Here is a 20,358-nt window from a genome sequence, read left to right as displayed (position 1 = left end):
TTGCCATGATAATAAAATTATTTATTGTCTGCATAATCTGTAAATTACATTCATTCTGAAAAAATAGTAAACTGTCTTCAGGTCTATTTTATATATAAGCAATAGTTTCATCATCAAAGCTACAGACAATTAAATGTAGAATAACTGATGACTTTAGGCATCAAACAAGTCAAAAGATTGCATTCTTTTAGCGCTTTGCCAGCTCCAGAGCATCTGAAACACAGCTGAAAATAAAGGAGATATTTCCGGTCTTAATATAATTTATACATTGTGAAATATTAAAAATATGAACCAGAAGTAAAGATACTGCTGGCGGTCAAAACATTTTTAATTCTTATTCATTTTTTCTACTTGCTGGGTAAACTGCTAGAAAAGCATTCCCTTTTGCATGGCAGTAACTTTCAGAGATCTTTGCAAAGCAGTTTTACATACTTGGGACATTCTTCTCCTCATGTTGTTACATGTTCTTTATGAGGCTATCTAGAAATGTTTCCTTGTTATTACACATTTGTCTGAAGTTGTAACACACCTAAAATAAGCCAATTAATTAGTCATGATGGGCTCTTTTCAGCTGCACACTCATTTTCAAATGAATTTATTGAAGTAAAGGATTTACAGCATATGGACTCACAGACTTCTCATGAGTTAAACTGGCATCCATATGTACAGCTTTCAGTAGAGAACTCTAGAGTAATATTTACAATGTAAATATCAACTTTTATTACGTAAGAAACAAATATATCACAACTTTCACTTCACAACATATTTGTTCTGGTTTGATGACTAAAGTCATCTCTTTGAAATACTATGTGGAACTCAAAAATAGCTTGTTCTTGTCACAGACTTTACCAGGTGTCCTTCAGAGGTCCTGAAAAGCAAAGGAGAGATGTGCTTTAGAAGTCAACTTTGCAAGCAGTTGTATCATGAGGTGTATGAGGGCAGACAGCAGGCAATGAGTAAAACTTGATATAAAGCAATTGCTGCTCTTGGGGCTGACAAGCTGAGATGTGGCTGCTCACAGGAGTTTGGTGGGCATTGCCGTCAGACAAAACCACGGGATGAGAAAAGAAAGGTTGAGGGACTAGAGGAAAATGTTACTGCACATTAGCCTACAGCACAGAGCTGCTCACTTTGGAAAAAAAGCAAAACCTGTATCCTTGAAATGGATACACAAATTCAGGTTGCTCATTCCACACTACATTAGCAACCGGGCGCTGCAATAAAATGACAAGTAACAGTCAATACTGCTTCACCTCCGTGCAGATCTGCCTCAGCAGTAAAGCCAATAAAAACAGAAAGGACTCAAAATGTTTTCAGGAAGACATCTGTGACCTGCTGCACCACTACTCTTTCTCCCTTAATTAATACCAGAACTCTGAGAAGGTGCAAAATCCAAGAGCAGATATTTTTTTTTGCATTAATCTTCCCCGGAAAGAATATTTCTTTCCAGTATCATGTTTCTTACAAATTATTTAAGTGCTCAGTGCATAAGCAGTTTATGTTGTTTCTAACCTTTAGGACACTAGAGGAAGTGCCACATTTGTGGAAAGGAGAACACTTTCTCATTTTATTTCAATTGAAAGGAAACAACATCTATTTTGGGGCAGGGGGATGGGTGCTTGGGGATGATACAAGAAAAGACATACTTTATGTCTTTTAAAGACATATCCAAATTTTATCTTCAAGAATAGCCTTTTAATTTTTTTTCTTACTTTTTGAGACACAGCTGAATGCTAAAAACTATCCTTTAATCAATTTCATAATACACTTTCAACAATACCAAGCCAAATTGTCTTCTACCTTATCCTTTCAATGTTATGCTCCTGCAAGTGTTGATGTAGAAGGGTTTACTCTTCAGTAAACCAAAGAAAAAATAATTGTAAATTACTTTAGGAAAAATAGTAGTAGCTAAATAGAAAACAGTAACTGCAAGATTTGCATGTCAAGTACTTTCTTAAAGCATAAGGTTCATCTTGCTGATGCTCTTAGCTGTAGGGGCAACTCCTTTCTAATGAAAAAGATGTTAAAAAATCTGCAGCTTTTTTTTTCTTTTTAATTAAAAGAAATATCCTCAAATTTGTTCTCTGAAGAAATAATGATCTTTGTAATTAAAAATGATTCACTTCTGGTTTTATGCTGCAGTGCACACTGGTTGAAACACCCAAGTGAGTTAGGTGCATTATGAAGAGTGCCATTTAATTAGGAATTGTCAATAGCAGCAATCATGGGATAACTTAAAGCTTATTATTGAAATTATTATTATTTTATTCAGGCACAATCTCGGTAGAAACATAAAGCTTTTCATGGAACATGACTCCCTTTCCTGATGTTCTGATAGGCCACACTTCATGTACAATTAATCTCATTTTATGGGTCAAGTCAAGTAACAGATAGCAATAGAAAAGGCAATCTTGGCATACCAGTGGGAGGTGGCTGAGCAGCTCATCTACGGAATCGTAGTTTTCTGAAAAGGATGGTTCAAGAAGTTCTGCTTCATCTCGAAGTTTAGCAGGATTTAGCTCTTCCTGGCTGTTGAGGATGAGAAACAAGTTTTATTGCTTTCAGAAGAAAAAGCAAAGAAAGCAAAGCCTTCTTCTAACTGTAGCTTCTGCACTTTTTCTTGCACTTAGTCCAAGGTGTTACAGAACATATGAAATAGCATGTTTACTGAATAATGAGACCTGATATTTAAAAGCAATTGTTTAAATGGGTTGTTTAAATAAGGAATGCAAGGTCTACAAAAACACATGGTGGCGCATCTCACCTATACCGATTAGAACATATTTACAAATTTTCATTTCATGTGTTTACAGAGAGGCAAATTTTCAAGGTATTTTTTATAAAATTGTTGCTCGTGTTCCATAGCTCCATGGGTTTTTTCCTTAAGAAGATTTTTTCTAATAAAAAACAATTTAAGGATCTGTCGGAAGATTTTTTAAATTGCCAGATGCCATCTTCTCTTTATTCTTCTGTTCTAATCTGATTGTGATGTCTGTTCCAGTCAGGGAAAAAAAATGTTGTCTGTATTTGAAAGCCATGCTATAAACCATGCTATGGAGTCATTAATGTTCAGCACCTTTTGCTTGGCCTCTCTGTATACAAACATGGATGTAAACTTTTTCTGTCTTAATGCCACAGAAGTAAGGAAAGAATACATATGGGCTTTCCTGTAGTACCTTCTTTTTCCGGTTAAGACTGAGTTCAAGTATTTCTTCACAGCCATCTGCTTTCGAAAGCGGCTGTAGTTGTCGGTGAAGACAGCGTCAGAGTGGCGTTTGACAGGACTGTCCTGGGAGCTGGCAACAAAATAATTACAAAGGAAAAAATAAGATATTATATCTGTTTAAAAGAAAATACCACTAAATGAGTGAAACAAGCTTTATGATATTGATTAGCCTAATAAAATCAAATTTTCATTTCAGCTTTCATTTCCATCTATGACTTTGGATCTTTCTTCTGCTGAAAAGAAGCCATTGCTTCAACTGCTTACTGTGTATTTTAATAAAAAAGTTCAAATTCCAAAGATTGTTATTCAGCCTTTTGGGACACACCTTCCACTGACTGATTGTTTTCTCTTCTCAGTTTTGCCATGGCCTATGCAATTTGGAAACGCAGTCTATGATTTCTAAAGTCCTTGTCCCAGGATTTCTGCAAGATCAAGCGGTTAAGTGTGGATTTCATGACACTCTCCTGCCTGTTCACACACCCCAGGTTGCACCTTTCAATAAACAGATTTTATTCTAATTTCTGTCATTTGTGTGAATATATTTCAGTACAATGCCAAGGTACAACCTGGCTTAAGTCACAATAAGTTCTTAAAGGACCTCATCACTGCTCACATTGAACTCAGTGGAGCTGGAGTCTGCCCCGGAGGAAAGTTAGTGCAGCATCACATTAGATATAAATGCTTGTTCTAAGGTTTCAGAATACAAAACACAACTTATGAAAGTGAAACCTGGAGGCCTTTTCTTTGTGCACAATCTTGGGAAATGTCAGAGTGTTCTATTTTGAATGGTCTATGTTAGTTTACAGCATATGAAAAACTGGAACTGTATGTTCTGGAACAAAGGCAGCATTGACACAAACAAAGGACCTAATTTTTACTCAGCTTTTGAGCATATGAAGCAGACATTCAATGGTATTGTCACAGTGGCTCACAGTTACTGCTTATGGATTTGAAAACAAGGAAAGTATAGAGTGATCCTACCCAGCACCCTGTGCCCATTAGTTTATGAAGGCATTGATCTGGAAGTTGCATCCAGACCCCTGGTCTATGAATTGCCTCATTCTTTTTGAATTCCACTGCAATACAGATCTCACAAACATCTGTCAATGTGTTTTACAGCAGGAAAAAAAACTGTACCTTTACTGTACCGTACCTATTTCACTATAAACCAATTGTTTCTTGATTTCATTGTGTATTTCCCTGTATTCCCCTGTAAGTACTGAGTAGCGCTTTGTATTTACTTTTGCCACTCATCCACCAAGCTAGTAAAAACACTACTGAGAAAAAGAATTAGCAATTCAGCATAATAATCATTATAATATTTCCAGTACACATTATCCATGCTTTGTGCAGTGTCTGTTGCTCTACCTCTCACAGCTGTGTCAGGAATAAATAGTAACATATTCATTTAGTAATATCACTAAATATTTATACAGGATTTTCAGCTCCCCCATAATTACATAAGCTTCTCTTTCAGTATCTCCAAATCACAAAAAGGAGGCCTTGGATACAGAATGGTAAAAAAATTGCCGATAAAGTCAGCTAGGAAAAAACATATACCTAATGTAAGTGTCACCTCACCTAACTCGTTTTCTAATAAGCGAATGCATGTATCTCTTCACAGCAAGTTTAGCCAAAAGATGGCTGTAGACACTGGTGAAAATTCCATCAGCATGCCTTGCATTTCTGAAATGGACAATAAATAAACTCTACAATACAGCCTGGGTTCATATAATTTTGATAACGTTCATTTTGTAAACATACTGCTTTCTTTACTTTAACTATTGTACATCTTAAAGGTAACTAATTTCATAGAATAACTTCCAGATTTTCACAATATACTTTTTACTCCTTCCTGGAAAGTGAATGTACTCATCATGCCAGAATGGCAACACACCCAACATTTCTGCCGACATCCCTACTGCTGCCACTATTCAAGCAGCGGCTGTGGGATTTTCTTCTGTAACTGATTCTTCCTTTCTTAATTCTCATTTCGAAAATGCGAATGATTTTTTGGCAGAAATCAAGTAGTCCATCATCTCTTGTATTTATGATAATAAAGGAACTCACCTATCAATAATTCTGGACAGATCAAAATAGAATTTCTCATTTTCAGGTAGTGTGCTCTGCAAAATATCTGATTCTGACTTTAATGACCCACGGGCATGGTCAGGTTCACTGGCTCCATCAAATGGCATTCTGTTTCCCAATCTGTTGGAGAAAGAAACCATGGAAAGTACAGCTAGCTGAGGACATGAGACACTTATTAGAGTTAACAGTCTGGTTTTGTGTCAAAATGCGCATCTAACTACTTTAATTGGTAAGGCATTTTAAAGAAATCTGGATAATTCAAAAATCACTTTCGGGTAGAATCCACGCTTAATTGTAGATTAATTGACATCACAGATTCTTCTCTCAAATTCATATTTTCTAGATAAATGTTGTCACTGAATGCAATTTACTCCAGTGCATAATGCATGACAATCACAGCACAAGTGACAACCATGAAGCTTTTCTTAACAACTGTATATTGTATAAATGATGGATGAAATTAACAGCCTCCTCTACCCAAGCAAAGTGAAAACTGTTCCTGTGACGTACTTACCTCCCAGTTAAGATAGAAGATGTGCATTGAAATGCAGAAAGAAACAGTTCTTAGGCCTTCTCCAAAGAAAGCAAATACACCAAGAATTTCAAACTAAATAAAAAGTGCAGTCATGTATCTCTAGATGTTTTTATTCTCTTGTTTTAGAAGCTAAAAAATCTTCACATTCAATCTCTTAAAATGTATCATGGCAATTGGTCTGTATAAACTGATGTACTGATGCATCTATATAACTGATGTTATTTCACATTTTTGGAAACTGCGGTTTCTTATGAAGCGTCATATTTTATCAAGGGCAGCCTAACTGCATAGCAGTGGTTTGGCGTCATTCCTCCTGGCTGCTCTGATATTCTGTGGCAGACGAGAGGCTCCCATCGTTGTAGGAAACTCCTCCGTGTGATGACATGCAAAAATCACGTACTAAAACTAAGATAGACATATGCCCTTGTAATTTAAAAGTCACTATATAGCACTATTTATACACTTGATTCATGTAAGTCTTCTGTCTGGTAAAAAAAAAAAAACCAAGGTGCAAAGTTGCTGTGTAAAATGAAGTCACTCCTTTTGGAAGTCAGTCGCTGCGCTTTTTTGCCTGTTTTTCATTGGTCCTCCTACACTTTATGTACCTCTTATCTAATTGCAAACCGTACCGTTCTGCCACCTGATTTAATTTAGCTGGACCACTAATCGCGACTCCAACCATCCCAAGCACGCAGAGGCGCAGAACTCCGCTGTGTCCCCATGGACCCGTTCCCGTCCCAGGGCTCACCGTGACCCACATCCCGTCCGCTCCCCGCACACATCTCGCTCACCGCGCCCCAGCCCGTGGGGCAGCGCTGCTGCAGCCTCCTCGGGAGGTGCGGCCGTGTCCCGGGGGCTTTTCCAGGGTGGGTTCTTGGGCAGCGGCGGGACCCCGCGCCCCAGCCCGGTACCGGGCAAACACCCGACGGGAAGCGCCGCACCGCGCTCCTTGGGATGGAGCAGCGGAGGGCTGGCGCTTCTCACAGCCCCCTCGGGCAGCGGCCGGGGCTGGGCAGGCCCCCGGGGGCGGAGGGGCTGGCAGCGGGGCGCGGAGCGGGGCTCGGAGCCTTACCGCGGGACGGGAGGGAAGGCGGCGGCCCGCGGGGGCAGCGCCCGCGCCCGCCAGCAGAGCGCGCTGAGGAGGGCGAGGGCGAGGAGGAGCGGGGAGGCGCCGCGGTGCTCCATGGCCGCCACCTGCGGAGGGAAGAGCGCAGCCGTCACCCTCCGAGCCGGCCCGCCCGCACCCGCCGGGGCACCGGGGCTTCGCCTCGGGCCGCAGAGAGACTGTCCCGACCCCGCTCCCGATCCCGATCCCCGTCCCGAAAGACGCCGCCTGCCAGCAGGGTGGCGGTGGCTGGGGAACTGCCGGCGGTCAGGGACAGCATCCCCGAAGGCGACCCCCGGCCCGGTGCGAGGGACAGCGCTGCTCGGGGCTCAGAGACTCAAGCGGTGACAAGGGAGGGTCCTGCCCCGGCTGCCCTGGGCTTTCAGAACCTCTTCCCGCTCCCCGACGGCCGGGATGTCTTCCCTGCAGGTCCGGGAGGGGAGAAGGGGAGCGAGGGTGCGGGACGGGGCCAGCCTTCCTCATCCTCTGGGAAGTTGCCGCTGTGGCGGGGAGAGTGTTACTCACGGAGCCGCGAGTCCGTCGGTGGGTCTGGCTGGGCGGGCGCGGAGCGGAGCGGTGCTGGGCGAGTGCGCCCTGCTCCGCTGCGCGGCTGCCGGGGCGGCGGCAGAGGGTGAGGAGGAGGAGGATGAAGAGGAGGGCTCCGTCTCGCCGCACGCTCTGAGCTGCCCGCCGCGCCACCGCGTTTTATAGCGTTTACACGTTTCTGCTTCCGAAGAGGCAATCACGTTACTGGAGAGACGTCACCCTTCCCAAGGGGACGGTCGCTTTGTTCAGGACAGTCAGAGACTTATATTTAACACATGAGCAGTCGCGTACCTCTTCCCCCTTCCTCTCGCCACCCCCTCCCCCCGGCCATTATTTGATTTATGTTAATGACACGGTTTTGGAGGCGCGGAGCCCCGTCCGAGGGGTGATTCCGCCTCGCCGGGCGGGAGAGCAGGCGCCCGTCGGGGCCCGCACGCCGCACCGCGCATCCCTGCCCGCAGCCGGGAGAGCCGCAGCAAAGGCTGCTGCGCTCTCCGGGGCCCTCCGCTCCCCCCACAGATCCCCGGGCCCCCTGCTTCCCTGAGGAGCCCCTTCCGAGCCGCGGGGCTGCTCCTGTCCCCGCTCTCGGGCGGTGTTTCCGCGCTAAGCTGGTCCCGCTCCGGCCCTGGCACATGCAAGTCCCTGACGGGGCTTTCCGCCCGAGGTGCGCGGGAAGCACCTCGTTTTGGTCTGATAAACAAAATTTTCCTGAGGGCTTTAGTGTGATTTTAGCAGCCTTCGGGGTGTTTACTACTCTTCCCTGTTTTGTTTAAACTGCGTGCTTGTTCGTGGCTCACGGGTTAACCCATCCAAGCGCCGCCTGGCGCAGCCGAGCACGGCGGGTGCTTGTGAGGGCTCCGCGGATCCCAGCGCCGGCACGGGCGCGTGTGAAACACCCCTCAGCACCGGCGGGATCTGCTCTTCCTGCTAAGGTGTCCTGAGCCCGAACCTCGGGGATGCCACGGCAAGGGAGAATCGGACTCGAGGCTTTGATTTTTCTCCTTCGAATTTTCCCTGCCTCAGAGTGATGTGTGGGCAGCAGAGAAAGGACAGGGGAAGTGGGCGTGGGCCGGCAGGACAGCGCTGCTCCGGCAAGCACCTCTTCAGAGTTGGCACCGTCTCCATTCCGTGCGTGCCCTGAAATATTTGCCAAACAAGGGCGGAAGAATTTCAGCTGTAAAGGTCATTATCCTCTTTTTTTTCCTTTTTTTTTTTTTTTTTTTTTAAACTTGAGCTTTTGTGCCTCTAATCCTCCTACTCAGTCAGTAACGATTGTACCAAATCCATACAGCCGAATTCACCATTTCTTCTTACTTTTAATAAGTTTTTCTGTTTCATGTTTCACTAAAGGTTAGGCAGGCTCAGTGCCGAAGATTCTGCGATGCTTAATCACATTTTCTAATCCAGTTACATAAAGAATAAATGGATTAGATTAAAAATGCTTGGAAATTTGTTTCTCGGATGACAGCTGTGACTAAAACCAGAGTTCCTGCAGTAGTCTAATTTCAGGAAATTTTCCCCTTGTTACTACATAACTAGGGGTCGAAGGAGCTATTCTGCTCCGGAATGGCGAGATGAGCATCAATGGCACCGTATTCCCCTCGCTTCAGAAACATCCCGGCTAGGCAGCTTAGGAGCTGGGCGTGTGCGCTACCTGGGGAAGTGCAGTGGACTTCACTCAGTTCCTTGCAAGAGGAGAGAGGAAGGAGAAAGCCATCTCCTGCGTGGCTGGGGCGCTGCCAAGTCTGCGGTCATGCAGTCTCCCGGCCTGGAGCAGCCAGCGGCGGGGACAGGCGGCACTCGGGACCCCGCGGCTCCTCGGGCCCATGTGCCAGCCCCTCTCCTCCTCCTCCTCCTCCTCCTCAGTCCCGCTCCCGCCGAGGGCGCCGCTGCGGGAAAAGCCAAACGCTGCTGGCATCAAGAAGAGGAGAAGAAAGAAGTTTCCTCCCAGCGCTAGCAAGGCTGGGGTTAGCGTAGCCTGTAGAGGGGATCTCGCAGGAGTCCTGAGCACTGCGGTCCCAGGGAGGGAGGAGGGGAGCAGCCAATTCAGGGATACGTGGAAAACAAGTCTGCTGTCAGTTGCTATGTATGTGCAGTATGGGTGGCTGAGTGCTCTGAGCAGATGTATGTAGACTAAAAATTGGAGAATCACTGACAAATCAGGGCTTTCTTATCATACTGTACCATCTGGGGCTGTGATGTACCTGCATCCTTCCATACCGTACCTGGTGAATCTGGTTTGCTGTAACTTTGTTCCCCTTCTTTGCAGGTAGCACACTAGGTTGGACCACGTGCTGTCAGGTTGGCTAAAGTGGCCTCAGAACCTCTCTAGGGATGACAGTATTGATAAAGAAACCTCTCTAGAACTCCCTTAAATGGTCTGAGAAATCTGTGGTACGGCTAATCTTACAATACCATCTATTTTCCCTGTTCTATAGACAAGAAACTGAGCCATAGGGAGATCAAGTGGTTCCTCTTGTTTACTCAGGAAGTCTCCAGTGGAGCTTTGAACTGACCCCACATGCCCCAAGCACACTTTGTTAATGCACAATTGTTGCACTAACAGCTGTCTGCATTTCCCTTCAGCACCCTGTTGCGGGCCACCATCTCCTCCACTTGAAGACAAACTGAAGAAGAGATGCCACCTCTCCCTTTTTCCTTAGTCCTTCCTCACATTTCTCAAGAGGATTTTCATTGAAGGAGGTTGGTTTGGGATGACTGACAAGGATTTGGGACAGCAATCCAAATTCTCTCTTTTCCAATTTTTTTCTCCGCTGAAGCTTACATACACTACTATTTACACATTTGAATAAGTGTTGATAAGAAAAAGTCAGAAAAAGAAAAGTAATTCTTTATAGACAGAGAGATGGAGAAAAGAGACATTTCTGTTAATATCCTAAGTAAGGCCTCTAAAATCTAGGCAGATGAACTCTTTTTGGATGGTAGCTCCCACTGTTTTGCCGTGGCAAAAAAAATGTCCTTTCAGAAAAGTGTCACATGGGAGAAAATAGTGCTTGGGAGCTTCTCCAGGATAATAATTAAACACAGGCAACTCCTGGGAAATCAAGTATTTTTCAGTGGCTTTTACAGGAGTCCTGAGGTATAGTACCCTCACATTTACTGAACCTTTTATCTTAATTTCATTTGTTATCAAATATCTTTTGGTTACTCTCCATTTTTGCTTCAATTTCTTCTTTAATGTTCCAGCTAATAAAAAAAAAATCAAAAAAAGTTACAATTATAAAATTACAACATTTAGGAATGATGTAAAATCAGTTAGACAAGATGGACAAAAGAGCAGAATTTTTCTGAAAGTTTGTCTTACCATTTGTATGCAAACTTGTGTAATGTATATAAATCAAGTATTACTCAAAATAGCTAAATCATCTGGAGAAAGAAATTTGGAAGTTCTAAGGTTTGTAAGTTAGATGTGCTTACTATTTTTAGCATGTAAAACTGTTCTGAAATTGATGTGCTAAAAATCTCTTAAAGACAAATCCTTAGATGAGAGAAATCTGCTTAGTTCCATGAAGGACCTGCTTAGCATTTACCAAATTTATCATGTAATTGTATTTTAAAAAGAGAATTACATCAGAAATAGAATTAACATTTTGTTTGGTAAAAAAAAAGAAAGATATAAATACTAAGAGACTTGTTTTAGGACTTTTATATTCTATCAGAAAAGAAAACTTCTACTGACTCATGAGCTCTCTCTTACGAATCATAGGGTTAGCAGAATGTCCCTTGTGCATTACAGCTCATGTTGCTGTGGGTGAGTTCAGAAACTCTGCCTTTGATCCCATAGCCATAGCACATTGATCCATGAGTTTTTAGAGCTTATAGAGCAGATTGATGGTGCACTACTAATCAGCAGCTAACAGAACTGCTTTTTCAACTTTCACAAAAAAGTAACAGATGAAAATTCAAGAAATTGTATATGAAGAATAAAAAAATAAAACTAAGAATTTATAAACTAACATGCTCTTCTCTAATCCTTTAATGGCATGATTAGCATATTCTCCAATACCTGCTTTCAGCATCGTATTGCACTCCTGGATCCCACTCTCCCATAAATACTCATATTCCTCAATATCACCTGGTTTGGAAAAATGGATGAAATGCTGAAATGAAAATGCTGAAACTTTTTCCACCTTCATTTTCTTTGCAGCTGTCTCTGAATGTTTTTTTAGAAGAGATAAGGAGAAAGCCATCAGTTTGATTTTTTAGGTAAGTTTTATTACAGAAGTACAATCCACATTCTATCACACCTTTAGACTGAGTGAGTTCTGTAGACTCAGAAATATGATGGCAAGCAGAATAAAACAGACAAATATTTTTAAATTAAAAACTCATGACTTGCCTTCTGCAAAAGAAGCATTCAGGAGAATAGTGTTTGCCTCCTCAGATCCCAGGGTGTGGAAGGGTGACACAGGTAGAAGAAGGTAGCCTTCATTTCCTCTTTCACCCTTTTTGAGCCCTGCTTTCACATCAAAAGTGTGGCTCTTCAGAGCAGAGTTATCAACTGAAGCGAACTCCTGTAACATGTAAATTGTATCAACAAACATGATACCGTCTACACCACTTGAACAAGCTCCTCCTGTTCCAGGTGGTACCTTTGCATTATTAATCTGTGTAAGTTAACAATTTTCAAAATCAGTTTTCAAAACCACTGGAACTGGGATAGATATTTTGTTCTCCATATGCTTATGTTGTCTGGTATGTGTGTGGACTACTGCTTCATGTCCACCTGGTTCATGATATGATGATATGTCCTACAAGTGTCAGTCCAAATTCCTTCTCATTCTTTAGCATGGATGTGATATTTTTGCCATCCCCCTCGCACCATCAGACACATATATTCTGCACTCATACCTCAGGAGCATCTGTGACTACACAAGCTTTAACAGGAGCTTTAATAGATCTGGTTTTTGTTCGAAGAAATTTCCTTTTAATGTTTCACCTGACTTGTTTAAAGAATTCCATTTACCTTAAAGCCCAGAAAACCACATGTTAATCCAAAGTTTGTCAGGAAGCAAAGTAGTTTCTGGCTTTGTTGTGTTGTATTCTTTGTTTTGAAGTAGCTCTCTGGAATATGTCCTATTTCTACCAGCAGAGTTATAATCTTCAAACTTCAGCAAAGGATCAGATGATTCTTTCACCACCAGATATGTTTTCCTCCTCCTGCAGCTCCTCCAACCCAATCCTTTTCTCTGCAAATCTAAAATAATCTCTGTATATGACAAGAATGTATATTTTAGATGTCGTAACATTCAGTCCGAATTTCCCATTAATTTTCACCCAGCTCTTTTCTTCATGGTTTTGGATATACAAAACTGGATTTTCTATGGTGCGCCTTTGAAAAAGCATTTATTTTCATGATGTTCTTACATGTGTAAATATCTCTTAGCTAATATCTAATTATCTGAACTAAGAACTATCTTTCAAACCCATGTCCCTACATTTTCCCCATGCTCTGAGGCCTGTCATCTGTCCTAAAGGATGTGACCTTATGGAAGTCCTTTTGTCTCTACTTGCACAGAAGGAATGCAGAATAGAAATAACCTCCAAAATCCATTTGGGTTATTATCTGTTAAAAGTGAAACCCATAAAGAGTGACATAGTAGAGTTCAAAATTTAGAAGTCTGAGACCAAACCTGTCTGGGGTGCCTTATCTCACTGTGATTCACTATTGACACTCACCTTATGTAGTCTATGAGTTTATCAGGATCTTGGGCAGTCCAAACTTCCTTGGGACACTAACGATGCTAATGACTAGGAGTGCATCTGCAGATGCAGGCAAGCTGTCTTAGAAGTCTCCTTGCCTCCTTACCTAACTCTTATACTACGAAAGAACCCATGAAAAATGAGAGAATTTAGTCCATTTACACATTTTCAACCTTACAACAGGAATATTTCATGGGTTGCAACTGTAACATCTGTGCTGAAAACAGTGGTATACTTCCTCAATTTTGCATAGATCCTTTTTGCTGTGTATAATAATACAAGTTGCTGGTTCTAGGCTGTGTGGCCAAATTCTTTTTGTCTTCCCCAGTGAATACTGCTACTATTGCACTGTCTGGAAGCTTGTGAGAGCAGACATACCAGCTCAGGATATAAAAAAAACCACGTCAGTCGGGCTGGAAGGCTCATCTTAAGATGCTAATTATGCCAGGATAACTTTATCCCTTGAACTGACCTAATCATCACAAGTTCTTTATTTACCAAGCTGAAAAAAGAAACCATCTAAAAGCTAGAGCAGAAACAAGCTAAAAATGCTTCAGTCTCAAGCAATTACCACTATTGTCTTCATGGAAAAAGAGCTGAGAAAGGTTTTCTAAAACTGTCCATGTGTATAAAGGGCATAGTGTAACGTGCTGTCTCTTAGCACTACTCTAAGCCTAATGTGCATTATTATGGCTGTGGAAATCTATATTCACATTTAGTTGCCACAAAGAAGCCATATAGAAGAAAGTATCAACCTGTGAGTTTATCATCCTTGATATAATTTGAGCTTGACTGTTTTTGAAAGAATTTATGTAGCCTTCATGGACAAGAGAGATACAGTTCCAACTTAGTTTATCATTTAGTTCAACTCCACAGGTCACCTGAACAAACGATAACTCCTACATCTTGTTTAATTGGCTTCTTGGCCAATACATCAATGGCTAATTACCCTTTCCATCTTACATGAAACATTAAGGGTGTTCCAGTAAACATAGCACCACAGTCAATATATTCCCCTTTTTTAAGTACACGTGAATAGATCCAACACACAAGTTTTCTAAGAGATTTTGGGAAATGATGATTATCAAAAGGATAAAAGACATTAATAGGCACAGCAACACCTTTCATAGTCATCCTGTGTGCTGTCATTGTGTATGTGTATAATTATATTCTGCAGTTTGTTTGCATTTTTGAATGTGACAAATTAATTACAATTATTTCTGCAGAAACAAGTGAAAGATTCAGCACTAGAATCAGCCCTATTGAATATCAATATTAAAATGTTTTTAATTGTTGGACTTAAGCCATGGACCTTAGCACCTTGAAATTTGCTAAACTTTCTGCTCAAATTGTACTAAAGCATGAATTCATAAATTATTAATGTTGATTTGAATCTTGCTCCTGGTGACTCCGTGTCAATCATGTGGTTACATCGATAGCTGCACAGTAAAAATAACCGTGTAACTATTTTCCAGTACATAACTGCAGGATTTTCAAGTATTATTTCATGTAGTAGGTAATTATTCTGTATGCTTCCAGCAGTCCAATTCACAGGTAATTTTTTTGTCTGGCCTGAAATATTATCTGGCTTAATAGAAAGATTTTCCATAGATGTGAAATGACACAATGTCACAACAGAAAATTGTATCACACAAACACACAACACCAGGTGTGAAAAGGAAAGTAAAGGTCATCTGTTGCAGGTATTCTTCCTGGTTTATTTTCAGAGATGCTCTCAGGTTGTTTCTAGTAGCTTCAGTTTGGAAAGTGGGGGAAGGATCTTGAAGAATGGTTAGAAGATTATCAATACAAGGTTTCATCTACTGACATTACTCAGTAACTGTTGTAATTTTGAACACTGGGTTTAAAGACCTTCAGAGTGAAATGGTAGCAGAACAATTGGCTCAAGAAGGTTTACCCTCTTCTCAGATCTTTAAAAAAAATATGTTGAATAGTATATCTTGATTTTTAAGACAAAATGCAGTTTAAACTGAAGCTGAATCCACAGTCCCGTCTTGGCCTCTATTCCCTTACGCACATTGCTCCATCCAGAATTTTATGGCTCAGAAAACTCATCCTCAGCACAACTTGTAGTTCAGGTGTCTGTGACTGCACAAGGTCAAGGATCAGCTTCTCCCAAGCAGAAACAAGGGTGCATCTCCCAGCTTGACTACCACTGGCTGGCTGGAAAAACTTAATGATTGTCAGCTTGGAAGCTGAAGAGCATAATAATGTGCAGTGTAGTCATATTTTAGCCACCTGCTATGTACACTGCCCAGTAAATAACTGTGCTTACATATAAGGTTGAATACAATTCTTTGTGCAGAATTTGTGCACGCAGTAAAAGCCAAATGAAATTGTCCTAGTAGATAAAAGGTTACAGGGTCGCTGAGAAATGCATGTCATGTACCAATTTAAGAGCATGAAGAATTAAATAATAAAATAAGCCAGAAATAAGCCAGAAACTGGAGTCGGTAAAAAAATTCCAGACCCTTTTTGCCTTGTCCTCCAGAAAGCTCCAGACAAAGCTGAACCCAAAGCGACATTTCTCAGGATCTATCAGAATAATGCATTTTGTCAATTCCTCATGCCGTCTACAGGCAGAAAGGATTAAAAACAATCTTTTCACAAGCCTCTAAGAGACTGTCCTGCTGGGGACAGTTTGTCTTCAGACAGTCTTGTTTACAAGTGGGATCATTGTAATGTTTGCCTCAACAGCCGAGGAGAGACTGGCTGTCTTATGCTCTTCTTTGTTTTCCAAACCCACCTCTAAAATGCCCCTCCAGAAGTGATCTTTACCAGACTGAGACTAGAAAAACTTCTCTTTAGTCCTTCTTGGTTTATCCAATTTCATAGGCGCATCATCCAGAGAGATAAGATAATGCAAAAACCTCTGTCAAACAAAAAACTACCAAGACTCAAACAAAGCTGTAATTCAGTTTCCTGCCCCTGCTCTCACATCAAATAATAGAAAAGAATGGCCAAGCATTGATTCACCATGTCCTTCATTCTCAGCCTCTCATGTGTCTGCATGTAAGGATCACCCTTATACCCCTACGGAACTTTTTACATGCTCAGGGAGAGACCGGGCAGGCGAGATGAGCAGAGTAGCTGTGCTTTCGCAGGGAAGAAACTTTCAAGAAACAGAAATCATTTGACAGATAAAAATTCTATTCCTAAATTAGCATAAAACTGCTTCTTAAACCAGAATGATGTGCTTTATGAAATTATATTCTGATTCAACTGAGTTATTAAATATATGAGTAATCTCACTGCAGCCAATAATAGAGTAATATAGATTAAACTACCAGCAGTCAGCCAGAGCATTTGGAAGGTTTAGGGTAGATTGTGAGCAAGTTTTTTCTGGATTGGGCAGCAAGGCCCTCAGTTGTGTGTCTAGTATATCTCAGTTGCAAACCTACCTCTTAAGTACAGCAATATATAATACAGTGTATTTCTTATTTTCTTTTGATTCACTATTGTGGTTTAACCCAGCCAGCAACCAAGGCTCACTCAGCCTCTCAGACACTTATGCAGCAGCAGGATCAGGGAGAAAATCTGAAGGGTAAAAGGCAGAAAACTCATGAGCTGAGGTACAAAACAGTTTAATAGGGAAAACAGAAACTGCAAACACAAGCAAAGCAAAGCAGGGAATTAACCCACTGCTTCCCATGGGCAGGCAGGTGTCCAGGAAAGCAGGGCCCCATCACAGATAAGAGTTACTTGGGAAGACAGACCATCATTCCAAACATCCTCTTTTCCTCCTTCTTCCCCTGGCTTTATACATTCTGAGCATGGTGTAATATCCCTTTGGTCAGATGGGGTCACCTGTCCCTGCTGTGTCTCCTCCCAACCTCCTGTGCACCCCCAAATTCTCTTGCCATGTGGCAGTAGGAAAAGCAGAAAAGACCTTGGCTCTGTGTAAGCCTTGCTGAGCAGTAACAAAAACATCCCTGTTTTATCAAACCTGTATTCAGCACAAATCCAAAAAATATCCCTGTTCTCCCATACTTGTACTGTGAAGACAATTAACCAACCCAGGCCAAAACCGGCACAACTGTTTTGTTGTACTGTTAAATAAACAGTTACCCTCTAGACTTTTTTATTGCTAGTGACTTGGGTTTTGAGTACAAGCACAAGACTGTCTGAAACATTCTTGGTTTATTTTTAAATCTTTGTAATGCCCAGCACTGGAAGCAGCTTTTAAATCACCTAGCCATTTAATGCCTTACAGGTGCTTTGAATGAAGCAGGAGCATCTATTTATACCCCTGTGAACTGAGAAAATGCGCTCAAAGGTCTGTGATGACATCTAGCCTTCAGCGCCTTTAAAACCTCAGTGAGAAGGCATGCAGATGCAGATGCTTTGTTATGGATCAGGGAATGATCAGGAAGGACCATTTCATGCATCTTTCAGGAACACTGTCAAGCACACACACACTTCCCTTATTTTATGAAGTCATGGGAAATCTGCCATTCTCCAAAGCATCTGGATTAGTTGAATCCTGTCAATCTATACTGAGTTTTCAGTGTTCTTATTTCTCTCCGATGTATTTTTGGCTTTAGTGGGAATATCTCTGCCCAAGACCAGGTTCCATGTATTGGTGAAAGAGATAAAAATTTGAAAATGCTTAACTTTGTTGTCTCAAAGACAGTTAATTTTTATTTTTTTTAGGCTAATACATTTCAAACATGATTACATGATGTGGAAACATATTTAATGTTCAGATTCCTTGTCAGAAGTGATTCAATGCCTAGAAGCATTTAGAAGCTTTGAAAGATTTAATTTAGTGTATATGCAAGTACCCAAAAAAATGTGTTCTTGTGCGTGCAGGAATTTTTATAGAAGTAAGTTTTATATTACCAAAAATGATCTAAAAATATCTTCATCATGAATTAGTGCATTGTGGAGGTATGAGAATTTTGCAAGGCAATTCAAAATTTTGCTAAATGTTGTCTTCCATTTAGTACTGACAAAAAGGTGTCTGTATCTTTCCCTGACATTTGCCCAAAGGATTAGGGAAAAAAAAAAGAAAAAATGGATCAGTGCTTTGATGCTGGCAAACTAGTGCTAGAGAGCTTATCACACACAAACCAATCAATTCCTCAAAGTGATTTTCTGTATAAGAAAGTTCTGGCAGAACAACAAAAGAATGGGATAGAGTGAAGATTTGTGTATTTTTATCATCATACCATCCACAGATAGAGCTTACTGTGGAACTAAATGGAGAAGCACTAAAGGAGAAAAGAAAACCTACAATCTGTCTAGAAAAGGTTTAAAGGGTATTCCTCCCTCTTATAAAAACACCCCAAAAAACTTTAAAAGATCCCCAGGATATCCAGTACAGGAACAGAGCATGGACAAAAACTGGGACTCCTGCTTGTCTCTCCATATGCTCAAGCCTCAGACTGATCAGGATGAATCTAGGGGATTCATCCCATTTCAATGTGCAATTAATCATCAGCAACTTCTCCATACATGTCAAAGAAATGCATATCACTGCCAGCTGTGATTTGTGCTCTTCTTAAGTTGGAACAAGAGAGCAGAATCATCCTTCATTCGTACACATCAACATGCTGCTATAAACTAAAGTGGATTGATATGGATGCAGGTCCGACATGAACTAGACAGGAATAATTTTGCATTCCAGTGTCTTTCCATACTGTTCCTAGTCATAGGCACATCAGACAGTTATGTCCTAAATCAGCAAATCCAATTTCCTGCTATCTCAGTCCCATCACTATGCGTAATCCCTTTCATGATTAAGCTACTCTTGTTTAAAAGAACTCCTTGGTCTAAAATAGGGCAACAGCTCCTTCACAGCCCTCAGCACACAATCACTTGATTCTGCTGCTAAATAGATGAAAACATGTCTCTGATGCAGAACGTCTCTGGGAATGCAGACAGGAAACATGTTCACTGAAATAGCTCCTCAATCCAGTCCATGCCCATCAGGCGTTGCCACAGTCATGCACGGGTGTCGTCAGAAACCTGATGGGAGCCAAAAGCTTCCACTGAAGTCAAAAGCAGAAGCAAGACCCACAAACCAGACTCCTCCTGAGTTGTTTCCCTAACCTGCAAACTGTTTGAGGGCAAAAGTGCAGAATAATGCACAGACCTTGCCTGGCACAGTGAGGCCAGAGATCCTGAGTGGAGTCACTGCTGCTGCTGCTGCTATGGTGCCAGGCAGTTTGTTGCTTTGTGTGCTTCAAAAAGAGCTGCTGCCAGCAGTAGCTCACCTATTGGGTGCTGCAGTAGTTTTCTCAGAACTCTCTACTCCAGCTGGTTGAAAATTATTGAATCAATTGTAGCCAATATTGATATTAGATTGAAAAAGAGGTTAGGATCTTGTCGTCCTTTTTTGGTATTCAGAAAGGTAATAGCTAAACAAAGTCATACAGGAACTCAAACAATTCAACCCTTTAAAAACTCACTTTTATTAAGAGACCCAAATTAAGATACAGGTATTTTCCTTGAGTTTTAAGACTTTGAAAGTTTAGCTTCTAAAATACTCTTCTAAGTATTTTGAAGTTATCTCACCTTTTCTTTAGTCTGTTCTGGACTTGGCAAAGGTAAATTTCCAATTAGTATTATCTTTTTTTTTGCTTTTTCCAGAAGCTGTACTGCATCATAAACATCATCTAATTTTATCAAATGCTTATAGGTCAGGGATCTGGCATGTGTCATTTCACCTCTGAGAGGATATTTCCAGTGAGCATAGTTTTCATTTTATACTTAAGAATGGATGTTGAAATGATTCAAAAGCTTCATGATAAATTAAAAGTGAACTTGAAAAATGTGGTTTGGCAAAAATACTGTATGATCAGTGTGTTACGGTATGGTAATCAGTAGCTGTCTAAAGAGGTGGTCAGCAGCTGTTCAGCGGGGAAAGGTCAAGGAATATGGCATGAGCTACTTTTGTAGATAAGATGGAACAAAAATATTCTCTGACAAAGAGCTGTCAAGTTTCTATATGAACCCATAACTGGAGTGACTCTTTCTGTGGATGCACACAATAACAGGATAGCATTTCTCTTCATGAAGAGGATAGTTGTGCTTATGCAGAACAAGTTGTCAGGATATCTGGATGTTGGTCCTGCCTATCTGTCCCTATGTGATTCTGGGAGCATC

At 41.4% G+C, this 20,358-nt stretch overlaps 1 protein-coding gene across 2 annotated transcripts; it reads right to left on the bottom strand.

The window, feature by feature from the left end:
• On the bottom strand, window positions 1-7,741 carry VIP (vasoactive intestinal peptide). 2 transcript variants are annotated; one of them, XM_086877225.1, is made up of 7 exons: window positions 7,483-7,565; window positions 6,925-7,046; window positions 5,297-5,437; window positions 4,808-4,912; window positions 3,177-3,296; window positions 2,421-2,529; window positions 1-868 (listed from the first exon to the last, which is right to left on the bottom strand). In XM_086877225.1, exons 2-7 carry the CDS (start codon window positions 7,035-7,037, stop codon window positions 860-862), a joined length of 597 nt encoding a protein of 198 aa, XP_086733351.1. In that variant the 5' UTR covers window positions 7,038-7,046; window positions 7,483-7,565; the 3' UTR covers window positions 1-859. The 2 variants fall into 2 exon arrangements, with proteins under 2 accessions (XP_086733351.1, XP_086733350.1); XM_086877224.1 differs by lacking the exon at window positions 4,808-4,912 and having other exon boundaries at window positions 7,483-7,741.
• Between the last annotated feature and the right edge of the window lie 12,617 nt (window positions 7,742-20,358).

Source organism: Cyanistes caeruleus, chromosome 2 (assembly GCF_971803275.1).
Source record: "Cyanistes caeruleus chromosome 2, bCyaCae1.hap1.1, whole genome shotgun sequence".
Lineage (NCBI taxonomy): Eukaryota > Metazoa > Chordata > Aves > Passeriformes > Paridae > Cyanistes > Cyanistes caeruleus.
Note: the sequence above shows the minus strand (reverse complement) of the source record. Positions and strands in the feature narration are given on the sequence as shown.